This window comes from Carcharhinus amblyrhynchos, chromosome 2, assembly GCF_965287045.1.
Source record: "Carcharhinus amblyrhynchos chromosome 2, sCarAmb.v2.hapA, whole genome shotgun sequence".
Classification (NCBI taxonomy): Eukaryota; Metazoa; Chordata; class Chondrichthyes; order Carcharhiniformes; family Carcharhinidae; genus Carcharhinus; species Carcharhinus amblyrhynchos.
The window spans coordinates 105,119,930-105,137,394 of NC_137325.1; the positions used below are offsets into that span (position 1 = coordinate 105,119,930).

Below are 17,465 nucleotides of genomic sequence, written 5' to 3' on the forward strand. Positions count from 1 at the left end.
CATTTTTTGTTTTACTCTTCAATAGTCAGGTCCAAACAGGAGATAAACGTCTTCAATGGATGTGAGTTTAAAAGAATAATGATAAGTTTCATGCAGCCAAGGACACCTGATGGGATATAGAGCAGTTATGCCAGATGGTCAATTTCTCAGTTGTGCAATTGGTGTAACTGTGCCTGGACTGCATTATCAGCTCCATCAGTTCTTTTTTTTTGTTCCATGTGATCTAATAAAAGCAGACATTGGAATTGAGTATATGGTACTATACAGAAATACTCCCATTTACAGGTTGCTTTGGTGTGTTCATTTTTCAAGTAGACTGTCAGTCCAGCAAAATGAAATGTACAGACACTTTGATCCGATCAGGAATTTAATTTTGATTTTTTTTAAGCAAAAACAGCAATAAAGCTTTCTGGGCGAAGCACTGTCAAGAAAGAAACAAACCCTAAACAATTGGAGATTACAGTGTCGAGAACTAACCAGACGATACACAGTTAATACTCAGAAACTATGCCTTTATTTCTTGTGCACAAGGAGAACAACACAGTAACACAGTGGGACTCACAATGATGTTATGACCAGATTCTACAAGACAGTTTCAATTATAGTATCTTGCAGCCAGTACACACCAGTTAAAACACCAATAGCATTACAGTTTGGTGTGCACTTTCAACCAATACAATTCAGCATCTTTTTAATCCTTAGTTTGCATATTTATTGTTATACATGCAGATGTACAGAGTCCTTGACATTTTAGTACATAACGTTCAGCAAACATCCTTATCTTCCCTAACCACAAACCGCACCCAGAAGTGAGTCTCAATACTTGCTTATGCTGATCAAGCAAACTCGTACCTTTCTCCTGCTAACTGCTGACTCCAACTCTCACAACACTACCTTGTAGTAATGTACCAAATGTTCATTTCATTCAATTCAGTTCCCTACTGTACCATCTTTAAACTCATTTTTTTAATTTATTCATGGGATGTGGGAATCACTAGCACAGCCAGCATGCATTGTCCTTTCTTCATTGCCCATGAGAAGGTGGTAGTCATCACCTTAAACTGCTGCAATCCTTGTGATGAAGGTACACCCACAGTGGTGTTAAGGTGGGAGTTTAATTCAAGCTGCTAGATTTGTTCTGAATGTATCCCAGCAGTAGTGCCATACAACATGATGGAGTGTGTCATAAGAACATAAGAACATAAGAAATAGGAGCAGGAGTAGGCCATCTGGCCCTTCGAGCCTGCCCCGCCATTCAATAAGATCATGGCTGATCTGTCGTGGCTCAGTTCCACTTTCCCGCCCTCTCCCCATAACCCTTAATCCCCTCTCTTATCAAAAACCCATCAACCCGCTTCTTAAAAATATTTAGCGAGGCAGCCTCCACCACTTCAACGGGCAGAGAATTCCAGAGATTCACCACCCTTTGAGTGAAGAAGTTCCTCCTCAACTCCGTTCTGAACCGCCCCCCCTTTATCTTGAGGCTGTGCCCCCTAGTCCTACTGTCTTTTTTGAGCGGGAAGAGTCTTTCCACCTCTATCCTATCCATCCCATTCATCATCTTATACGTCTCAATGAGATCTCCCCTCATTCTTCTAAACTCTAACGAGTACAAGCCTAGTTTATTCAGCCTCTCCTCATAGCTCAACCCCCTCAACTCCGGTATCAGCCTAGTAAACCTCCTCTGCACTCCCTCCAAGGCCAAAATATCCTTGCGCAGGTGCGGCGCCCAAAACTGCACACAGTACTCCAGCTGCGGCCTCACCAATGCCCTATACAGCTGCAGCAAGACCTCCCTACTTTTATATTCAATCCCCCTCGCTATGAAGGCCAGCATCCCATTCGCCTTCCTGACCACCTGCTGCACCTGCAGGCTGGGTTTTTGCGACTCATGCACAAGGACCCCGAGGTCCCTCTGCACCGTCGCCTGCTGCAGTTTTTCGCCACGTAAGTAATAGTCCTTCCTACCATTCTTCCTACCAAAGTGGACCACCTCACACTTGCCAACATTAAATTCCATTTGCCATTTCCTGGCCCATTCGCCCAGCCTATCTAGATCCTTCTGCAGACTCTCCACACCCTCCGCACAATTTGCCTTTCCCCCAATCTTGGTGTCATCAGCAAATTTCGACACCCTACACTCGGTTCCCTCCTCCAGATCATCTATATAAATGGTAAATAGCTGAGGCCCCAGCACCGACCCCTGGGGCACCCCACTAGTCACCATCCGCCAATCCGAATAGCACCCATTGACCCCCACTCTCTGCCTCCTATTTGACAACCAATCCTCTATCCACGCTAACACCCTACCCCCAACTCCTCACTACAAATCTTCACACTGGTGGTAACTCTTATCAATACTGTCATGGACATTTGAATCTACGGCTGGTAAATTGGTGACGGCAAAGTCAGGTTAGGTTTTTCCCTCATGTTGGTTCTCTCACCACAATTGGCTATCTCAGTCAGCCATAGTTGCTCTGAATCAGATTTGGTAATTAACATTGAACCACACACCCCCATGCCAAGAATATGTTGTACCTTTGATAACCTCAGTACTTCTTCTATTTGACATAGAGACTACTGATTATTAATAAATTAATAGTAAAAATGTAGATATTGCTTCAATCTTCAGTTCCAGTCTTCTTCTGTTCCTCACTGCGCCCGAACCCATACACAGTGAGCCCAAAATGTCACCGTCTGCAGGTCAATCTCCTGGCAAGACCTTGCACCATGGAACAGGTGTGGAAACAGGAGGGATACTGCATTTCTAAGAGAGCAGCAGATACAATTCTGGACATCTTTCTGCTGGCATTTAGCTGCTAGAAGACTCAAGGTCCATTAAGTAGGTTTGAAATGGAAAAAGCATTGTCCTACCTATCCTGGGGTTCCTTAGTAGGATATTGGCAGCAACCTCACCACCAGCTTCTGCCTGAGCCTTGCAAGTAAAAGTCTAATATATGTAAGTTGAAAAGATTGATATTCCAGAAATGTTTATTATTGTATGCTGCGTAAGTACAATCAGTATTAGGAAAACCTGGGAATTCCAGAGTAGGGTAAAGTGGTTGAGGCTCAGACTCATGAATTTTGCTCCCAGATTTTCCTCAGTTTTACATCCAGGGAATAACTATTTCTCAGGGAGCGGAAAGGGGAAAGTTAGCACTCTGGTGCATTTGAATTTCCTTCCCCATTGGGATAGAAGAGCAAAGAGCTGGAAAGGGTGGGCGGGCGGGGTGTGGATAAATGGTTGCCCAGTGGTCAGCATTAGAACCATTGCTCTTCCGGATATATTTTGATGACCTAGACCTTTTTGTAAAGTGCAAAATTTCAAAATGTTCAAGTGATACAAGACTTGGAGACTTTGTGTACTGTGAGGCGGAGAGTATAGTTCAAAAGGATATAGACAAGTTGGTGGAATGAATAGGCAAGTGACAGATAAATGAAAAAAAAGCTAAGCAGCGAGCCTTAATGACTACCGGTCGGTAACTTGGACATCCTTCATTATGGAGTGCTTTGAGAGGTTAGTCATGGCACGAATCAATTCCAGCCTCCCAGATTAGCTGGATCCAGTACAATTTGCCTACCACTGCAAGAGGTCCACAGCAGACACCATCTCTCTGGCCCTGCACTCAACCCTGGAACCCTGGATAACAAATACAACTATATCAGACTCCTATTTACTGACTACAGCTCAGCCTTCAACACTATTATTCCCATGAAACACATCTCCAAACTCCGTGGCCTGGGCTCAGTACCTCCCTCTGCGACTAGATCCTGAACTTCCTAACTAACAGACCGCAATCAGTAAGGATAGGCAACAGCACCTCCTCCACGATCATTCTCAACACCGGTGCCCCACAAGGCTCTGTTCTCAGCCTCCTACTATACTCCGTATACACCTATGACTGTGCGGCCAAATTCTCCTTCGATTCAACTTTGAAGTTTTCTGACGACATCACTGTAATGGGTCGGATCTCAAACAATGACAAGACGGAGTACAGGAATGAGATAGAGAATTTGGTGAACCATTGCAGCAACAATAATCTCTCCCTCAATGTCAACAAAATGAAGGAGATTGTCATCGACTTCAGAAAGGGTAAGGGAGAACATGCCCCTGTCTACATCAATGAGGACGAAGTAGAAAGGGTCGAGAGCTTCAGGTTTTTAGGTGTCCAGTTTACCAACAACCTGTCCTGATCCCCCCATGCTGACACTAGAGTTAAGAAAGCCCACAAATGCCTCTACTTTCTCATGTCAGCTATGACTCTCACCAACGCTTACAGATACACCATAGAAAGCATTCTTTCTGATTATATCACAGCTAGGTATGGCTCCCGCTCTGCCCAAGACTGCAAAGGTCATGAATATAGCTCAATCCATCATGCAACCAGCCTCCCATTCACTGACTCTGCCTACACTTCCCTTGACAAAACATCCAGCATAATAAAGGACACCATACACCCCGGTCATTCTCTCTTCCACCTTCTTCCTTTGGGAAAATGATACAAAAGTCTGAGGTCATGTACCAACCGACTCAAGAACAGCTTCTTCCCTGCTGCTGTCAGACTTTTGAATGGACTTACCTTGCATTAAGTTGATCTTTCTCTACACCCTAGCTATGACTATAACACTACATTCTGCACTCTCTCGTTTCCTTCTCTATGAATGGTTTTGTTGTATAGCGTGCAAGTGACAATACTTTTCACTGTATGTTAATACATGTGACAATAATAAATCAAATCAAATCAAAAATGTAAGATTTAATGAAAAGGTGTGTGAGGCAAATCATTTTGAAGGGAAGAATGCAGAGACAATATAAACTGAAGGGTATAATCCTAAAGGCATGCAGATGCAGAGTGACCTGGGTGTATATGTGCAGAAATTATTGAAGGTGGCAGGGCAGGTTGAGAGAGCAGTTAATAAAGCATACGGTGTCTTAGGCTTTATTAATGGGCACTTAGCATATAACAGCAAGGAAGTTACATTCAACTTGTAAAGAACACGACTTTAGCCTCTGCTGGAGTATTGTGCGATACTTTATGTGCATTCTGGCACATCGGTTATCACTGCTGCCTCACAATGCCAGGGACCCAGGTTCAATTCCGGCTTTGGATGACTGTCTGTCCGTGTGGAATTGCACATTCTCCCCATGTTTGCGCGGGTTTCCTCTGGGTGCACTGATTTCCTCCTACAGTCCAAAGATGCATGGGTTAAGTTGATTGGCCATGCTGAATTGTCCTGTAATGTCAGGGGGATCAGAGTAAATATATGGGGTAATGGGATTAGGATCTGGGTGGAATTGTGTTGGCGTATTCTCAATGAGCCGAATGGCCCCCTTCTGTACTAGAAAAGTTCTGATTCTGATTCTAAAGGATGTGAAGTCATGAGTGAGAAAGTGCAGAAAAGATCCACGAGCATGGTTCCAGGGATGAGTATCTTCAGTTACCTAGATAAATTGGAAAAGTGGGACTATTCTTATTACAGAGAAAGTTGAGAGAAGATTTGAAAGAAATATGCAAATCATGAGGGGTTTTGCACCATCTTCTGTGGCAGGTAGTCCACTGTCACATCCAGGTGTCATATTAAAAATGTGTCAAATATCACTAACCTACTATTGAAGAAGGAAGATGGACCTTTAGAAGATAGATCTCCTGAGATTGAAGATCGGCCTTCCAACAGAGCAGATGGATATGCAAGAACATTCTGAGGATGTGAAACGGACCTCCTCCAGGATACCGAATCTGGAAGATCCAACTGTAGATGCTCCCCCCACTCACTGCTGTAGTGTTCCGGGTTCCAGGGTTGCTGACTGCCTCTAACCTGAACTCCAAAGGCAGCCCAGGCATTGTTCAGGTGAGTGCCAACGTCTGCAAGCCACGTTGTTCCAGATGTGTTTTGCACTGGCATGTTTTCCCACCAAGATCACTGAGAATCCTATCAGTTTTAGGTTGGTTTTCAGAGGGTCTCCTGACTTGCCATGGCATGCACCCATGGATGACCTTATAGGAAATCCACGATGGCAGAAAACTGATTTCCGGGCCTCCTACCAACCTTTCCTCACCCATGCTTGTCATTGAACCCACCAGAAGGGGCTTGGGAGAATTCCAATCATCGTGATATCAACCAGCAGACTCTGAGCATTAGCTATCTGGTAGGTAGCCTCCTTCATATCTGTTTTGGATGATAATGCATATTGTATGGAGGAATACCTGATAAAACAAAGTAAAAAGACAAAACTGTGAAAAAATTGCAGGTCTAGCAGCATCTGAAGATCCATGAATGTTTTGAGTCCAAAATGATTTCTTCAGAACTGTAATTTTGTAAAACAAAGCCTGCTTTAGGAAATCAGTTAAATAGAACAACAACAATTTCATGATAAGTCACATTGTACAATTTTCACTATATTGAACTGTCTTAAATATTCAAATGATGGAACGTTTCCACCATTTTCAAGTCTTACGAACACAGACAGGGCTTATTTTTTGGTTATTTTGAGATCAAGCCACCTAAGAACACAATATTGATGGAACAGAAAGAATTATTTAATCTGGTATCACATCACCGATTAATGCTGCTTGCTATTAGTTTTAAATTATCGTCAACTACATGTTCAAGTTTTATGAAGCTAGCAGAAAGACAGAATGTTTGGTGTGGCAAAGATTGATGAAGAAATGACGAGTTAAAGAGGAGACGATACCTTGCATGTGCCTTAGAAGATGTCACAATCAGTCACTCATTCTTAATCTTCCTGCATTATTATCTTGATTAACATTAAGGACGGAAAAATTGACTATTCTGTTGAGTACAAGTATCGATTTTAAAACTTCCTGTGTAGAAATATCAATTTCCCACTTTGCCAGCACGTTCACTTGTTCTCTCACTGCTCTGTATTTGTGCTTTGTTTTGTTTTCATGTTGTGACATCAAAATAAAACGCTGTCCAAAAATGCTTCTAATTTTTGGAGCGCAGATCACCAGAGTTGCCTTATCCCAGTGTATATGTAGTTGTACTTCTTTGTGTCTCCCATTAACTCGATGCCTGCATTATTAGTGCAACTGTGCTATGAGCAGCTTGGTGCTTTGCTTTTATTGCTGGTCCTTTTGCTTTGCTGATTGTCTTGTGGACTGCACGTGGCATTTGCTCTCCACTGCCTGTTTTCTGCGATGCCAGAAAAGCATTCAGTTCTTTCCTTGACAGGTTGAAACTCTGTTCTTCTTTCTGCTTTTCTCAAAAATATGACTGCAGATGAACAACATGTAATGATAGCTGAAATGCAATGCGCGAAACATGAGGAAATCCTTGCAGCGACTTGCAGTTCCATTCCTTTCAGGTTGACTGAGTAAAACAAAGCCTATTGCATATGATTAGAACAAAGACCAGGGCTGTGCAGCTCCAGGTTTTTTGTCAGCTGAGACCTTCTAAAAGATTAGATGATTTGCCTCTTAACGTCTGATATGTTGTATTAAATTAAAACATGATAGTATTCTTCTGGGCCCCAATATTTGTCAATCTTATCAATATTTTGGATGATTTGTATTATCCACTGTTGCAGTTTCAAACATGCATGCTAGACAGAAAGATTGAGTTGATTTTATGCACATCGTCAAAGTTTGTATTGACTTCTTTATACATCACTGTTTAATTAGTGAAAGATACCACAGTTAGAACTGGATTTTACATTTTTTGGCAGGGTGAAGAAGATTGAATGAAACCGAGTGATCCACTCAGTGCTACCCCTGCCATCCCTGCCCACCCTATCAAGTGTGGGATGTCCAATTGACAGTATTCCAATGGGAAGGTTGACAATTAGACATGCAAATGACGGCTGTGCACCCAGTCGCGATGATAGGCACGGTGGAATCACTGGTAATTTGTAAATTCTGAATGCTGCTGATGAAAATGGATTACTTTCAGTGCCCATGTAAACGACAGCACAAAGCAGATTTCTGTCGGTGGAACAAAATTTACTGTGCTAAACATTTGGTAATAAATAGATACACAGATATAGCCTGATACTCCATTATCACATATCTGTTTCTTTAAAAATGGACACCTGAAAAATAAGTACTTGATGGACATTTGTGTCTAAGTTATAAATGGAAACAATGGAGTAAGTCATCCACTGTGATGAGCGCTTGTAAGTAGGCTGTATAAAAAGGCAGACTGCATTGGGATACCTTTGAATTTGTATAATGTTTGGAATTATACTTCAAACTAGTACATCTGATGTGCTAAGTGTGATTTTACAAGACGTAACTTTTAAATTTAAACTAATAGGGCTCATGCGGCAGTAGGATAATGGCAGGAAATGGAAGTTAGTCATGGCTACAAGTTTAAAGGTCCCTTTCTTTCCGAATTCCTTCATCTGCTGATTCCCGCTCCTGCTTTTATTCTGTAGTTTTGAATACTGAGCTGATGACATTGTATTGCAGACCTGACTTCATTATGCCCTATTTTACGTTTGCAGTGCGGGTGGTGGCGGGTGGTGGCGGGGGGGGGGGGCAGCCCGCCCTTGATTTGCAAAAGTGAAATCCAGCTCTTGGAAACCAGGAACAGATTATTTTTACCAGTGCTATTTGAAACTGCTCGGGACATTTGCTTGACCTTAAGTGAACGTATCCAGGACTTAGGGTAACCAACACCAACTGATCATTGCACATTCTTCCTTTCTATAACAGAGACTGAAAGAACTAAAACAAAGAGAATTTGCTCGAAATGTAGCTTCAAGATCAAGAAAAGATGAAAAGAAACAAGAAAAGGCACTTAAACGTCTCCATCAGCTCGCCGAGCTACGGAAACAGTCAGAATGGTTCGTAGACATCGATATTGAAATATAGATGTTTGTTTTGATAGCCAATCGCATTTTACATAGAACTGCTACAGTGCAGAAAGTGGCCATTTGGCACATTGAGACTACACCAACCACAATCCCACCCAGGCCCTATCCCCATAACTCTACTTACTTACCCTACTAACCCCCTGACACTGAGAGTCAATTTAGCACGGCCAATCAACCTAACTCACACATCTTTGGAGTGTGGGAGGAAACCTGAGCACCTGGAAGAAACCCACACAGACACAGGGAGGAGGTGCAAACTCCAAGTTTGGAGTTTGAGGGGTGACCTGATAGAAGGCTACAAGATTATGAGGGGCATGGACAGAATTGATAGTCAGAAGCTTTTTCCCAGGGTGGAAGAATCAATTACTAGGAGGCATAGGCTTAAGGTGCGAAGGGCAAGATTTAAAGGAGATCAATGAGGCAGCTTTTTCACACAGAGGGTGGTGAGTGCCTGGAACTCACAGCCGGGGGAGCTAGTGGAAGCAGATACAATGTTGAGTTTTAAGGGGCGCATGGGCAAATACATGAATAGGATGGGTTTTGAGGGATACAATCCCCGGAAGGATAGGGGGTTTTAGTTCAGTCAGGCAACCTGGTCGGTGCAGGCTTGGAGGGCCGAACGACCTGTTCCTGTGATCTAGTTTTCTTTGTTCTTTGTCCCACATGGACAGTGACTCAAATTGGGAATCAAACCGGGGTCCCTGGCACTGTGAAGCAACAGTGCTAACCACTGTGCCACCATACCGTTTTCTTAATTAGTAGAGATACATATTTTTCAAATTTCAAAGCCATGGTACTATGAAATATATAAAGACCATTTATTAATTTTAGCTACTGTGTAGTAAAAGTAATATTGCAACATTTTCTATTATTATGCTTTTATATTGCAGCCCTGATCCTGGGACGGTAAGTAAACTTAGATGCTTTTTTACATCTACATTTCTGACATACTGCTGGTCTTCCTTTAAACTGACTACACAGTAGGAATCTGCCATTATGTAGATGCTCCTGTGCAGAGTAGTGAGGTCAAGAACTGCCACTGCTTGGTCTACAGACGGTAAATGTGCCTCACTATCAAGGTCACAGCATCCTTATGGAGAGAAGGGTTTTTGGCATATGTGATGACAAGATGTCTTCCCTACGGGGTAATAGCATAATGGCATTTCCAGTAGAGCATGTTTCCTGATACCAGAGAGACTTGCAGCAGCCGGAAAGAAAAAGATGGGTCTTGCTGACCACTATAGTCTTGAAATAACTGCCAGATTTACAATGTAATTACCAGCTATAGACGAATCACGCTACAGCAGTCAATAGCTACAGACCAACAGAACTGAATCTTAGGATAGGTACAACTCAAAGTAATGAATATTTCATTAACATTGAGCCAGTACAAATTGTGCATTTATATAATATGCTCTACAGTCTTGTTACACTTATATTCATAAAAATGGTAATATAATGAAAAGTAAGACCCTTTTATTACTGGCAGAAGTTGCCTAAAAGCTACCAATTAACACTGAACAGATTTTCAAAACAGTACAAGTGAAGGGTTCTTTAATATATTGCTCTAAATCTCGTGCCAGTTGTATCTTGCTTATTTAACTATCCTATCGACCAGTAGTTAGGTTTTGTGAACTTTTTGTTATCACTTTTCGATTGACAGTCAACATATCAGGGTAGTAGTAGAGATATTCCTTTTTCACCTTTGACTCCTTTCTGCAGACATCAGGTAATTTGCAGAATCCCCTGAAATGAACGAAAATTAATATACCCAATTTGCAGTCATTTTCACTTGGGAGATGGTTAATCAATGGAATATTCCTAGACAGCAGCTTAATAATGCAGCATAAACTTCTGATTGAAGATGTGCTGTGAATAATAATCTCCCACTGATGCAAATAATTAGTTAAGGTAACTTTGTTGTGCCAAGGTAAATCTCAGACACTGTGGGAATTGTGTAAATGATGTGTGAAACTTAAGGCAATAACAATTGCTGTTTCAGTCTATGAAGACTACAGCAGGTCTTCCATGTGTTTCTGCCACATTGAAATATTCTTAAAATGCAGTCATTAACCTTGCACAGCTTTTCATAGTACAGTAGCATAAATTCATAGCTTATTTATTAGTGTCACTAATAGGCTTATGTTAACACTGCAATGAAGTTACTGTGAAAATCCCCTAGTTGCCACATTCCGGCACCTGTTTGGGTACACTGAGGGAGAATTTAGCATGGCCAATACACCTAACCTGCATGTTTTTCAGACTGTGGGAGGAAACCAGAGCACCCGGAGGAAACCCACCCAAACATGGGGAGAACGTGCAGAGTCTGCACAGACGGTGACTGAGAATCAAATCGGTTTCTGTCGCAATAAGGCAGCAGTGCTAACCACTGTACCACTGTGCAATCCCATATTCACTAACTGCATTTTTATGATGTCTTATACTACACAATGTATGGACATTGAAGCATCTTTAAGTAGAGCAAGGATTATTAAGCAAATTTTCTTTTTAATTATTGGTCAGTGGAAAATCCCAAAATATTGAAATCCAGATAGTTATCCAGATAAAGGAATCAAATGAAATGAAGTTACATTTTTAACTTTATTTTCTTATTGTTGCAATATGACTTCTCAGACATTTTGTTTGATCTTACACAGTGCTCCAGGAAGTGGCCCAATGTTCAAACCTACGACAGTGGCCATTGACAATCATTTGAAAAGAGCCTCCACTGGAACCATTGCCAAAGGCAGGGATTATGGAAGAAAGAGCAGTACCAGGGCCTCATTCAAAAAGGAAGAAGCATTAAAAAAGAATCTGGAAAATAGCCTGCAATGTTCTTCATGTGATGATCCATGTGGTAAATCTACAGCGCAGATACAAGGCCAGTTAGGCTTAAAGCCCTTTAGTCTGTTCACAAACAAAAGCAGCCCATGTATCCCCGCTCACAAGGGTAGTGTCTCATTTTCTTTCTCCAAAAAAGCTCCATTGAAGCTAGAATCGTCTGCTTCAGTTTTCAATGACACCATTGAAGAAAAGCAATATGGAGATGAACCACAGAATCACAAAGGGAAAGTAGCAGCAGAGGCCGAGATGCTAGTGGTACCCGCAGGGATAAATGACAGTGCACACACTGAAAATAATGAGCAAACCAAACAGCCCCAGACAGACAGTGGCATTGGGAGCAATCCTTTTGCAAGAGTTAAAAAGCTGAAGGCACTCATGTTGAAGGAAAATAAGGATGAAGAAGAAAAGGATTATTATTGTTATACTCCTACTCTCTGCAACACCAAGCCAAATTTCCCTTTCTTATTTTTCATGAAGTCACCCGAGAAGACAAACGGAGACAATGTGACAACCCACAGTGACAAAACTAATGAGTTCCACACAGAAAGCACTGACTTCAAATGTCCCATGGTCTCGGAAATTAGGGATGTAAAGCTCGAGGCCACGGATACCGACAAAGTGGGTGCTCTGCCATTCATTCCACCTGCTTGTCAGCGGGCAACCAAACTAGAGGACGGGAAAACGCTGGGTCAGGATATTGGCAAGCCACAAGGTGAAGAACCATCAGTTCTTAATGACAAACAGAGAGACCCCATGCAGACAGCTGACGAAAAGTTGGGCAGAATGGAACCACCTAATAAGCCAAAGCAAGTAACTGGACCCTTTCTTCCAGTGCTAAGTAGAGACGAATCGACGACACTTCAGTGGCCATCTGAGCTTTTACTCTTCACTCAGACTGAGCCATCCCTTTCATATAGCTGCAATCCATTGTATTTTGACTTTAAACTTTCGAGAAATAAAAACCGTGAGAATGGTATTACAGGGCCAGAATCCAATAGGCAGCAAAGTGCAGCTGTTGCTATTGAAGGTGATAATGAAGCATGCAGCAAGAAAGCACAAAACAGAAGTATGCAGATTGAGGAAGACCTGGAGCAGAGGAAACGAGCAGGATCACGCCAATCAAAGAAAAGAAAGAGCCATCAGAAATCTGGCAAGAAGTCTAAGCGGAAATCCGAGCCTGGTCGCGCAGGCAACTTGAGCAAAAAAAGGAAAGGAGAAATGTACAACCATAGCTTGAAAAAAGGGGTTAAATACACATGGAAAGTAACAGATCCAGGATCTCAGAGTGCAGAAGAAGATTCAAAAGAGGAAAAATATTCCAAACTAACCCCAAAACGTTTTCTAGAGGGTGAGCGGTCCAGCACTAGTGAGGAACTGGAACAAATCAGCAGCAGCATTATCAGGAAACAATCAGTTTTTCCTCTTGAGTTAAGCAACAAAAAGCAGAAGGTTTCACCAACTCATTCTTTAAGCAATTCCAAAGAAATGTGCAAAGACCAAAAGATGCACAAATCTGGACAAGACAGTCTAAACTTGGACAGTAATGATACTGATAGCACTGAGGAGCATCACAGAAAATGTCGTAAATCATCCTCACATTGTAGCTATGAAAATGATTCAGAAAGCAATAGAAGTGTTTGTCGAAAATCCAGAAGCTATTCATCTTCCCATGGTTCATCATTTAGGTCATCATCTGATACCTCAAGTGACCGGAGTAGGACTAGTCACAGTAGCAGTAATTATTCTGACAGGTCAAGTGATGAGAGTCACAGAAGTCGATCTCGGCATTGTTCAAAAAGACATCATAGGTCACATCACCGTTACAAATGTCACTCCAGACTTAAAAAGAAAAGGCACAGCTATTCATCAATGTCATCATTATCCTCCGATAATGACCATTACCATAGGAAAGGAAGCGTCAATCGAAGCAGAAACCGAGGCAGCACTCAAAGGATTCACACATGCACAAAAGGCCAAATGCACAGCAGAAGCAGAAACTCTAGCAGTAGCCAAGCTCACAGCAGAAGCAGAAGTAGATATAGGAGCAGGTCAAGGCATAGCTGGAATAGACAAGAAAGTCCCATTCGCGATTACTTAAGCAGTAGTCACCCTGGTTTGAGAAGGTCATGCTCTCGAAATAAGGAAGAGTGCAGGCAAGATGAACCGAGTGAGAGGCAGGCAAGACATGGGAGTACCAGGTCTTTCTCAAAAGACACAGACTATAATGTGAAGCCAACTCTTTGCTATCGTCACTATCATGAAGTAAAAAGAGAAACAGGACATCACCATGGAACAATAAAGAATGAAGATACAATGCAGAATGACAGCTCAATATCACCTAGCTTATTCCAGAAGGATGAAAGCATTCTCCCATTGAAGGAAATGTTACAAGATGGAAAAAAGCCGCTGATATCAGATCACCTATTAGGAACAATACAATGTAATAAAATTGAAGAGAAAACAATGAGCACAGAAGACCTAACAACAAGATCAGATGCACTGGTTCTAAATCTGAAAGACCATTCACAAGGCTATTGTGAGCCCAGCCTTCCTCCTGCTATGGATAATATGACATTGGTGTCTTTAATTGGAAAATTAGCTACAACAAGAAGGGTAGGTCTACAGAATGATATTAGTAAAGGGGACAACAGTGACAAAGCAGATGAGCCTGAGCACTCGAATGAGAATGAAAATGATGCGGTATCTGCTATTAACCAAGAAGAGAGTCTTGTTCTGAAAGCAGTACGTGACAATAAAACAGACATAGAACAAGAATCAATGTGCAGTGTAATACACACAGATAAGGACAAACAGTTAGGCTTGACTATATATCAAGTAGAGCCTTCTGAAGAAAATACTACTCCAATGCCTGAAGATACATCCAATGTTGTTTCCTGTGCTGCAGATGTTTTTACTGATGGTTCAATGGTGGTCAAAGAGGCAAATCCCCAAAAGACATTGTACAATTCTAGTGTTATAAATTCTGTCCCAGTGGGAGAGGTTGTGTTTGATTATTACAACGCTAACTCAGAGAGTGTTGATGAAATGGATCCTCTATTTATGGAGGACACTAAATCAATCTCACCCCCTCTGACTAGCCAGCCTATAATCTTCACACCTGAAGAAATGGAAAAATATGGCAAGTTACAGTTACAGGCACAGCAGCATATCCAGCAGCAGCTTCTCTCCAAACAGGTCAAGACATTCCCAGCATCAGCTACAGCCGTTACCTTTTCTCCAGTTCCAGCATTTCAACCTGTTTCCCTTCAGCAGCCGTCTGTCGCTGCTGCTGCTTCTTCTGTTACCACTGTCCACCACACTCTACTCCAGCATCATGCTGCAGCCACTCTTACAGCCGCACTCCACCCTAATGCCCACCATCAAGCGATGGCCCAGCTGCACCATATCACCCAGCCACACATTGCACCCTTCACCTTCTCTCCGATTGCTCAGACTATTTTTCCTGCCCACCCCGCTGCCTTCCTGACTGGCCACCCGCTGCACTTCATCCCGGCAGCAGCTATCCACCCAGCCCACCTGGCACTTCACCCACTGCCGCACTCCGCTCTCTGCCCAACTCTGTTTGCCCCTCACCCAGCCGCAGTGGCAGCCGCCGCTGCTTCAGCTATCCACCTTCACCCTTTGCTCCATCCTCTGTTCCCAGGACATGACCTGCAACACCGGACTTCTCCGAACACCTGAAACAAGCTGCTAGGAAGAAAAATACAGTCAACAAAATGTCAAGAATAATCTTCTATATTTTGGTTCATTCATGTTAGCAACATGTACATGCTGGACAGCCAAGAGAATCTACTCTAAAAACTTTGATCATTCTGAGTTGAAATATTCCATGTGGATTCTGGTCAGACTTTAGCTTCATTTCAGTGAAGTGCTTAGATGATGGCACTCAATGCCCTGTGCACTACAATTGTTTTTCATGTCCTAGATTCCATCTGCCTTAGTATTAACGATAATTATGTGAAAGTGTCACGGTATTTTTCAGATGGGCTCCTCAAATTTGCCCTTAGGATAGAGCAGCCTTTTGTTAGAACACTGGGGTCAGCAATCCATTTTCACAATTTTCAAGGCTTCAAATCCAGTGTATGGATTTATATCACACTTTCCATTATAACTGTTTTCCGGATATGCTCTTCCTTAGTTAACTTGAATGTATTACATTTGTATTTAATGCTGTTAATAGCTCTTTAGACTTTTGGTTGACTTGAAAAACGTAATCTTTAAAGCATTTGTATTTTGTGTAAAAATAAAGCAGAGTACAGTGTAAGTGGATAGAATTGCACTGAATACTGTACATCCAGTGCTGCTTTGTTAGGTTTCTTTTCCATATAAAATGGAATTATAGAACTGTATAATGCAATAATATTTTTCCATAATAAATTTGGTTCTATCAACTAATGATATTGTATATAATGTAGTTCCTAATGTAAATAAAGTCAATGCAGTAAAGCATTACTTTAGAAGTAAAAATCTGTACTATATTATCCTGAGCAGGAATATTACCTTTCTATTTACTGTATTGTATATTTGTCTTGAAATTTGTTAGGGTTTACATACAAGTGTCTGTATGATACTCTGTGCTGAAGAATAATGATTGTTATATGGCAGGAGTCGGAAATAAATTGTGGCAAATCTGACTAGAACAGAAGTTGTTATGTTTTCTATAAATTGTGTAAGTGTAACAGTTTCAGTGTGCAATCTAAACTTGCATATTTTACAGCACACCCTAAACCTTGATCGTCCTGTTTTCGATCAAAGTGAAGCTTCTGGGATTTTAAAAGGCTGATTGCTCTATAAGACACATTTCATAGACTGCAGTGTGTACAGACTACAGTAACCCCATTTATTTTATAAAGAAACTTTTGAGTAAATCATGGGTTGTCAGATAATGGCAGGCCTGATATTGCACAGAGGAATGAAGAATATATTAATACACCTTGTCAGCAGAATGGGGTATTTAAGCTGCAAATGCAACCATTCACTGATAAGCTCTTACAAAAGATTCGATCATGTAAACCAACAAAATCTGTTGAGATTTGGCACCAATTTTAGCCCCAGTCTCTACTGTGGTAAACGCCTCAAAAGCAACTTCAAGCAAACAGTCACTTAGCATGGATGAAGTTCCTGACAAATTAATACCTTTTTTTTATCTAAAGCATTACAGCACAATTACTAAAAGGATTATTTCTTTTCCACCCCCACCTCACCCCTGCACCCCGCACCGCACCTCCAGCTGCCTCCCTTTACCTCTTGACTCGTGAAGATCACAATGGTGTAACGACAGGAAGAGCAGCTCATCAGGATAGCGTTCTTTATATGGGGTTAGATAACATGAGAAGACTGCTTCGTGTTGAATACCACCATAGAGTGCTGAATAGGGTTTGTGTCCAATTTTTCAACCATGTATAGGGACTGCTTTCTTGCTCTAATTTGTCTTGGCACTTTAAACATCATAGTACAGACATATACATTTGTAACAATGCAGAGTCAAGTCTATAATGAGGATACAAATAACACTGTACTACATATATTAATTCACTCTGATATCAATTCTAACTTGGATCTTTACATTCCATGCATGCTACCAATACGTCATAATACATTAAAATTGCATATACATGACATCAGGATAACATCACGGAGCTGGAAAAATGCCCTTAACTCTTTTCAATTTCCTCTAATCATTCTGGTTGTAATCACGGTTATATTGCCCACATAAACTCTATAGTTATGCTGCCCTCATTTTATCATTAAGAATGATGGAATC

General features: G+C 41.6%; 1 protein-coding gene across 2 annotated transcripts in view; it reads left to right on the forward strand.

Moving 5' to 3' along the window:
• The window catches only part of znf804b (zinc finger protein 804B), a 448,968-nt gene extending 432,646 nt beyond the window's left edge, over nt 1–16,322 (forward strand). For both annotated transcript variants that reach the window (XM_080210414.1, XM_080210422.1), the window contains exons 3-4: nt 8,676–8,806; nt 11,494–16,322. In XM_080210414.1, coding sequence (XP_080066540.1) covers nt 8,676–8,806; nt 11,494–15,382 — 4,020 coding nt within the window. In that variant the 3' untranslated portion in view covers nt 15,383–16,322. The remainder of the gene's footprint in view (nt 1–8,675; nt 8,807–11,493) is intronic.
• The last annotated feature ends 1,143 nt before the right edge of the window (nt 16,323–17,465 follow it).